This window comes from Eublepharis macularius, chromosome 11 (genome assembly GCF_028583425.1).
Source record: "Eublepharis macularius isolate TG4126 chromosome 11, MPM_Emac_v1.0, whole genome shotgun sequence".
In the NCBI taxonomy this organism is placed as follows: Eukaryota; Metazoa; Chordata; class Lepidosauria; order Squamata; family Eublepharidae; genus Eublepharis; species Eublepharis macularius.
In genome coordinates this window covers 41665730-41674376 of record NC_072800.1, presented here as the reverse complement: position 1 = coordinate 41674376, position 8647 = coordinate 41665730, and the positions used below count along the sequence as shown (strand labels likewise).

At 41.5% G+C, this 8647-nt stretch overlaps 1 protein-coding gene across 3 annotated transcripts in view; it reads right to left on the bottom strand.

Moving 5' to 3' along the window:
• Positions 1-551: 551 nt before the first annotated feature.
• THRB (thyroid hormone receptor beta) overlaps positions 552-8647 on the bottom strand; it is a 244238-nt gene continuing 236142 nt past the window's right edge. For all 3 annotated transcript variants that reach the window (XM_054991370.1, XM_054991372.1, XM_054991371.1), the window contains 2 exons: positions 6214-6472; positions 552-4239 (listed from right to left, as the gene is read on the bottom strand). In XM_054991370.1, coding sequence (XP_054847345.1) covers positions 3998-4239; positions 6214-6472 — 501 coding nt within the window. In that variant the 3' untranslated portion in view covers positions 552-3997. The remainder of the gene's footprint in view (positions 4240-6213; positions 6473-8647) is intronic.

The following is an 8647-nucleotide window of genomic DNA, read 5'->3' as shown; positions in this document are numbered from 1 at the left end:
AGGGGGCAGGGAGATTACAATTTTGTACTGAGCCCTGAAATACAATTGCAAAGAGTTAGCAAGTAACTTCAGGACTGTGAAGCAACTGGATTCTTGATACTGTCCACTAGCCAGACTGAGGTTCTACTAAAAGGAGCAAGGCAACTGGTAACTAGGAATATGGGTCTAAGGGCATGAAATCTGCAGACTATGTTAAGATACTTTTGTAAAGAAGTTGGAGGCCAGGAACAGAGACATTTTCCTGGGTTACTGTGATCTATTTGGTAGGCTAAAGTTGTGGAAAAAAACCTAGAAAAGTGATGCAGCAAGCAGTGAGATACCATGGATTGGTGCGTGGACTGTGCCACTGCCTTGTGGTATTAGCAGGGCTTTTTTTCAGGGGGAACGTGGGGGAACGGAGTTCCGGAACCTCTTGAAAATGGTCACATGGCTGGTGGCCCCGCCCCCTGATCTCCAGACAGAGGGGAGTTTAGATTGACCTCCATCTAAACTCCCCTCTGTCTGGAGATCAGGGGGCGGGGCCACCAGCCATGTGACCATTTTCTCCGAGGGCAACCCACTGAGTTCCACTACCTCCTTTCCCAGAAAAAAAGCCCTGGGTATTAGCAAGTAATCTGGATGCATCTTGAATTAGGCTGTCTTGTAAACCACGTTCATTTCAATAGGGCATGCAAAGGAGTGTTTGAGAGCACTTCAGCCTTTTCAAACTCCAGTCAAGGGCCAGCTCCTTGTCAATGATATTAACAGCTGCAGATGTTTGATAGGTGTGTTTGTTTAGGCAGACCGTTGGTTGATTTTAAATTTGTTCATTTTTTTAAAAGGTTCCCTGAGTTAATCTGATAAGTATTTGTGGGTGACCAATTTTAAATGGCTTATAAATTGGTGCACGAATATATGATTATTCAGAATCAACTTTGCATACGCCTCTGTCATCAGAAGACAGAGAAACAAAACGTGTCACAAAAGTATTATTTTGCACTCTCACAGCAAAAATTCTCTCTGTGGGGGCAAGGCAGCATGAAGTCCTGTCATTGCATAAAGATCACCATGGAACCCGCCTCTCCTCTGCATTCAGCTTGTCTAACCCCTCATGGTACTGTATTCATGTGCTGGGGTTCACTTGAGCAAAACCATGGTAGGTCAAATCTGACTTACAAGCATTACACCACCTTTCCTCTTCTCTGGACCAATCTACCAAATAAGTGCTCGTAGTAGTAACTTTTTCTTGTACGAGCTAACCTCATTTACATTATTGAGCAAACTCATGTGAGAAAAAATTTGCATGTTTTTCTAGACAACTATGGGGGAGGCTTATCTCATATACCGAGTTATGTCCTTGGACACCTTGTATTCAAATGAGTATTAAAAATCAAGAGTTGTATGGAACTCCTTAGGAATTGTTATATTTTGGGTTTTGTATGGTTATGTTTTAAGTTAATGTGGAATAAATTTATTATATATATATAAAAAATCAAGAGTTGAAAGTCAACTTGCCAGTTGCCACGTCAGTTTCTTTGATAGATTTTAGAACTATTTCCCCCATTTATCTATACTGCAGAAAAGAAATGCATTATCCGCTTCTGGCTTTTGCTGACATGGCTGCCAATTCAAAGCAGAATGTTTCACGGAGCACCCAACTCAGTCTTGGATGATGGCCATTAATTTAACCAAATGTCCACACTGTAGGAGCAAATTATACTTACAATTAGTAGTATCTAGGTAGTAGGCTGCATGACAATTTGGGACATTAGCATTCATAATACTTTCTTTGCTAAGAGAATGAAGCATGGGTAAACAGAATATTACTGTTCTAATTTTTTGTCCATTAAAGTATACCTGAGTAAAAATTTCCATTTTAAGTAAAAATTTCCATTGAGGACAATAGGACACTAGATTTGGAGTTTTAGCTACTAAATTGGACCCGGATCCAGGGCTTGCATACATTTTGGAGGGGAGGAGGGGGAGCAGTCTACTTCCAAGTTATTGTATGCAAAGGCTGTGGACCTCATTTATACTGAAGTTTCTAAGTCATGTAGGCATTGATGTTCAAGGAACACAAGCCCGCCCATCCACCCCCATCCTAGAACCACAGTTCTTGGGATCTTAGCCCTGAACTTCAATCACTGTAAAAGTGATCACGGACATACAGGCATATGTCTAATCTTTTTCCTTTGTTAATTATTGATATGTGAATCCAAAGGACATGGAGTAGAAGGATTCGTAAAGCATACTTTGGGAATAAGTTAGTTGAATCCAAGGAAAAAGAAAAAGGAGGGCCCTTCATGCATCACACTGAACTAGCAGAAATCTGTACAGGTTTTGTGTTTCAGCTCTAGAATGGCTAGAACCAGAAGACCACCTAAAAATCTTGATATGAAAACAGGCTGCAGGCTGGTGCCATTTTTCCTGTTCAATATAACAGAAGACTATCTCCCCAAATGCATCAACAATCACCCGGATGGGGAAATCAGATTAAGCAGCACTGTGTGTGCTTCTGGAGGCCACTCACCACAACTCATTTAAACTGATTTTCCATTAATGCCTTTTGATCTTTTTTAAAAATCACAACACGTATAAAAGGGTAAATTTATAATCTAAATGTGCACTCTCAATTTAGTTCACCTCAAGTGATCCCTGAAGCTCAAGGAGCAGCACTCCTATGATCATTTCTTTATTTCACTTGTTCATGCATAATGGCAAAAAAGTCATGATGGATAATAAGCTCCAAGTGACTGCTGGACTACACCCTGAGGTGTTGAGAGAAAGCTATACAGTCTGAAGGACAGAGCCAGTTGGATCCTAATTCTGCACTGAAGACAACCCTTTCTTGTAGCGTGTTTCTTCACAACTTTTTAATCTATCTGAGTTTTCCTGGGGAAATATTACTCCTCATTTAAAAAGATCCCAATCCAGAGTCTTTGGGAAACCATCTGAATGCTCAAAGACCTGATGCATGCATGGGCTGCCTTTTGCAGAGAGATGTTCACGTGTTAGGGAGTATGTCTGCTGCCCCCATGGAAATGAATGAGGAGGTCTGGATATACATCAGAGCTCCTGCACCCACAAGAGCCTAATGAATTCGGGGCAAAGCAAACAGGCTAAGTTAGGATGACAAATGTGGCATCTTTCCTTATTTTGCTCCATGCAGTCAAATTGGTTTGTAGAAGCTTAGTGCAAAGCAGAATCAGAATGTCAGCTGTTATTTTAGGAAGCCTCCTTGAATATTTAAACCCCAGATAAAATTAAAAACAAAAATGATTATGGGACTTTGCCCACGTTACAATATATTAAAATTTTCATTCAGAAGGGTTTTTAAGATATGCCGTGTTTTTGACTGATGGTACCTCATAAATATTTATCTAATGGTGCAGTTATGGCATTAATGGAAGGCTTTAGCTGCAATGGGGATGGGTTTTTTTTAACAGTGACCAAAAATATTAGAAGCAATGACCACAACGAAGTGAAAGTAAGAAATAGCCAAGTCTGATTCTTTTCAGTTGGTCTCAGGCATGACCAATGCTTGCCCGGTCGTGCCTGATATCTCAGTAAAGCAGTCATGTGTCCTTGAAACTGAGTTAATACTGTATGAAATATGGCAGAATTTTCAAATTAAAGAACCCATCTGATTATCTACTTATTTTCCTGCTATTACGGCTTATTTCTCCTCTTTCCAAACAGTGATGAGTGTGAGCTTGTGATTTGCCTGAGAGCTGGTGAATGAAACTGTTTTGTTTGTATTCTCAACGTCAAACTTTTCCAAAGGATTCACAGCAAAGGACTGAAGGACAAAAACAGACAAACAAAAAATAAATGCAATTGTCACAAGTACCCGCATTGAAGGGACATATTCATTCATGCCTATTAAAAAAATAAAATCCCCCAAATAAAAACAAGGTGGAACAAAAATGAGAATGGACAAAAGAAAAAAGGAATTAGGCAATGGAATGAAATGACACCCAGTAGTGCTATAGGAATTCTGAGAACCACTCCAGCCTTTTTAATCCTCAAAGACTTCCAAGAACAAAGGGGGAAAGAGTTCTGTTGGGCATTCCACCTTCATGTGCAGGAAGCGGCTAGCGTGGCAGGCGCCGATCATTCGCAGATCCGTCACTTTCATCAGCAGTTTTGGCCAAAAGTGTGCAATGTGGTGCTTTCGGTAATTAATGTAGTGTTCGAATGCCAGAAGGAAACTCTCCTGACATTTTTCTATCCTCTCGACACTGACAAGACCTGGGCGATCTGTATAATTTAGAGGAAAGATCCAAAGTTATTTACTTGCATTGATCATTATCTTGCCAAAATTGATAAAAGATTGCTTTGGCAAAACAGAGGGCTGGAACGTGATTTATCTGCTTGGCCAAACATTATCTATACAGACCCAGTGAATATATAGATGAATATATTAAGACATGAAGCTGCTTTCATAGTGAGTTGGATCACTGGTCTGTCAAGGCCAGTGTTTTCTACCCTGACTAGCAAAGGCTCTTCTGGGCCATTCATATTACAAATACTTGATCCTACTTGATCCAAGGATGGAACTTGGGGGCCTTCTGCATGCAAAGCAGATATTCTACCACTTAGCCACGGCCCCTTTCTTAAACAGCAGTACTGAGACTGAAAATGATTTTACAGCCTAGTTTTGCACATCACCCTGCATTGGGACGACACAAAGCATCGCTTCTCTGGCCCAGCTGAAACAGCCTGTCTATCAAGCAAAGCCTGCCATCCTCTTCCATGCAACCCTATGCACTCTTCCCCCTCAGCATTTATTGTCTGGAAAACAGAAGGTAGTGTTGTATGATATGGGTGAGAGACCTTTGGAATCCCATGTAAGCACAACTGCATTGCTGCCATACTGTGCTGAAAGAGCAGGTCTGCGGTCTGTAATTATTCATGAATGAAGCTTTGCTTCTGGTTGTACAAGTGAAAGCTGTGGTGTGAAAGATGTTCTGTTTGTTACATCTCATGTGACAGCTGCTTCCCCTTTTCTTATTCACTTCAATCTAGGTACTGGGAACAATTCAATAAAAGTTAAGCCTGCTTAAAATCTAAAGTCCAGGCAAAAACAAACCACCATGCATTTTGTTCATACTCCATTACTTAAAATCTTGGGACTTCCACAGAGTTATGCAGTGAAACATCCACACTGACTTGGCTCTACACAGCGAAAACAGCAACCATGTAATAATCTACAGACAGTATTTGTGATGGCACATTTTGGCACTTGTGTACTGACTTTTTGAAACCTTCATACAAGTGATTCATGGAAAAATGGTGCCGTGGTTGCTTATCCCTGCCAGGAATTCTTTCAGGGACAAGCTGCAGCAGATAGGAAACTAGGATCCCACTTACTGGATTATTATCTATACCAATTGCATGATAAATGTATTTCAGAGTAGCCATGTCAGTTTGTTGTAGCTAAAGCAATAACAGAATCTTGAACAAATAGCTGTTGAGAGCCAAAGTATATTCTGTCGGATGCCTGATGAAGTAGCTCACCAACGTTTATGCCATAATACATTTGTTATTCTTTAACATGCCACTAGACCAGGGGTGGGCAATTGTTTTGGCTCGGGGGCCACTTTGTGGGAGCGGAGGTTAGCGGAGGGCCGCACCTTTTAAAATGATTGCATTCATTAGTTAACTTTGCATTTCAGAAAAGGTATAAATTGTATCATAAAAATCAATAAATATAAATTAAATAAAATAGTGGTCGTTTTATTCAATTTATTTATTGTGCTAATTTCATATCATCTATAGCTGCAAGCACATTTAATTTTAGAATCAGTTTAATGAGACAAATGTACCCTATCACACTTTTCTACTGTCTTGGCGGGCCACAAAAAAACTCTGTAGTGGGCCGCATGTGGCCCGCGGGCCGCAATTTGCCCACCCCTGCACTAGACTCTTCTGTTATTAAAGTATGTGTCTGTGGCATTCGAAAGGATTACCACGAATTCTCCCAAAGGATCACAGGGTGCCTAGAGCTCTGCAGGGTGGCCAATAAGTAAGATTCTAGTAAATATATAGTTTTAGGTGGATAACCATGTTGATGTGCAGTAGAAGAGCAAGATTTGAGTCTAGTGGCACCTTAGAGATATCTGAAGACGGGAGCTCTGACTCGAAAAGCTCATACACTGAAAATCTTATTGGTCTCTAAGGTGCCACTGGACTCAGATCCTGCTGTAATAAATATATATTTTCTGTTCTCACCTGAAGACATCAGCAGAACAGCCTGAAGAAGAGCAACTTCCGTGTCATCGAGGTTGAATGATGAAAGTGACATCCCCAGGTCAAAAATGGCATCAGATACTACACCAAGACCCCCGTTCTTCAGTTGGCCCCTTGTCACTGCCATCTCCCCATTTAACGTTAATGTCTCGCTCTCGGGATCATAGCGAACTGCTGCTCTGAGGGACATGATCTCCATGCAGCAGCCTTTCAGAAGGATTATCTGGTCTTCACATGGCAGCTGCATTTGGAGAATATGGAGAATAAATTTTACTGCCCTTAGGAGAAGTTGTTTTCTAAAGCACTAAAATCCTAAAATGAAACCATTTCACTAGCATACAGTTTCAGTTCTTTCCTTTCCTAAGTCATGTAATGATCACTAAGACCAGGTTGTTAACAATAATCCATCTGCCACCTTCAAATAGCAAGAGTGTACAGGGAGCTGGCGCTTTAGAACAGTTTAAGAGCAGATACTGAAATGCCCCATCTTTTTCGATTCAGTCATCTTTTTTAAATATTTAAGCCTTAGCTGAGATTCCTGTATGGGAAACTGGACTGTCAAATGAGGCAGATATATGAAAATAAAAATATCGTAACTACTACAGTTATGTTATATACACACACGCTCCACTGCCAATGGCGTTTATTGTTATTATACAACCTATATAGCCTCATGGTTGTTGTGGGTTTTCCGGGCTGTATTGCCGTGGTCTTGGCATTGTAGTTCCTGATGTTTCGCCAGCAGCTGTGGCTGGCATCTTCAGAGGTGTAGCACCAAAAGACAGAGATCTTGGCATTGTAGTTCCTGATGTGGCATCTTCAGAGGTGTAGCACCAAAAGACAGAGATCTCTCAGTGTCACTGTGACACTGAGAGATCTCTGTCTTTTGGTGCTACACCTCTGAAGATGCCAGCCACAGCTGCTGGCAAAACATCAGGAACTACAATGCCAAGACCACGGCAATACAGCCCGGAAAACCCACAACAACCATCGTTCTCCGGCCGTGAAAGCCTTCGACAATATATAGCCTCATCTTTGTCCTACATACATCCCCCAGGCCATTTTCCAGTGGATTGGCAGCCTTCAGGGCTGGCAGCCATATTGTTCGTGTGTCTCTAACAATTGCCTTCAGCACATTACAAAAGGGAGGCACTGAAACAAAAAAAAAATCTTTTTTAGATCTGCTTTGCATTGAGTTATTTTATTTTTAGGAAGCTGCTGAAATTCACATGGGGGGCTAGGATAGGATGGGGGATAAAGTCTTATTTATATTACTAGCCCAGGACTTGCTTTTAGCCTTGTCAAAAAACATTCCGAGTGAGTGAAAGAATCTTTGCTTGGCAGAAGTGAAAGCAAAGCTCCAAGGGCAAAGACAGTTTTTAAAATGGAGTCTGATGGGAAGGAAAATTGATGTTGATTGCACTGTCGGCTTAGTTTTGCTTCCAAGAGTTGCCAGCTTTAGGTGCAGCGTTTGATCCAAAGGGAGGCTGACTGAGCCTAGTCAATCAGATTCCTCTATATCAGACTAAAAGGCTTACACGGGACAGAAACCACGGCGACAATACAATATTCATTCTCAAGGGAAGGGAGGCTGTTTCATAAACAGTGTGTGTTGCCACTGTGGGAGGAGATAAAGGAAAGAAAAGCAAAAGAAAAGCATAAGGGAAAATAGATATAGGGCTAAACTGAAATTTAATATAAATCTAATCTAGTACTAGCAAGGTATAGTGGTTAGGATGTCGCATGAGGACCTGGTTTATATTCCCACTCTGCCATTAAGCTTGCTAGGTGCTTGTTGTGAGGATCAAATGGAGGAGGCAAGAATGAGGCGCATGGGCCCGTGCAAGATTAAAAAGTAAACAAATAACCACAATTGATTTTGCTTTATGTCATAGTCCAGAAACAAGGGCAGCTCCTTCAGGTTATAGCCGCCCCTTCCATTTCTTTACCTCACAACAGAGAAGAAGCAAACAATGCAGATGCTGTCCCTTTGCATTCACTGGGTTTCTAACACCAGATGTTGGTGAATTCAGGGATGGGGCTCTCAACCCCACCCCAGCCCCAGTTCCCATCTCCCCATTTGTTTTATCATCTCTTCAGTCTGTGAAGGGCCAGCCTTGGTCACTTGCTTGTCAAAAAGATCTGTATACTGCCTGGCTCTTAATACGTGCTGTGCATTGCCTGTTCTCTGTGCAGGTTTCCAAAGTGAACACAGCTCCATTAAAGTTTATGGTTCTAAGTCATGCAATTATGCGGACAACCTTCCTCACAGATAAGAGTGTTGTACAGCATGTTCTGAGAAGCTGACATTCCAGTCATTGTGCTTAGGCCCCGTTTCTTGTTTTCTGTCTTGGCAAAACCATTCCCAAGGTTTGCTAGGGAGAGTGATGGTAAGTCACCTGGGCTCAGGAGCACA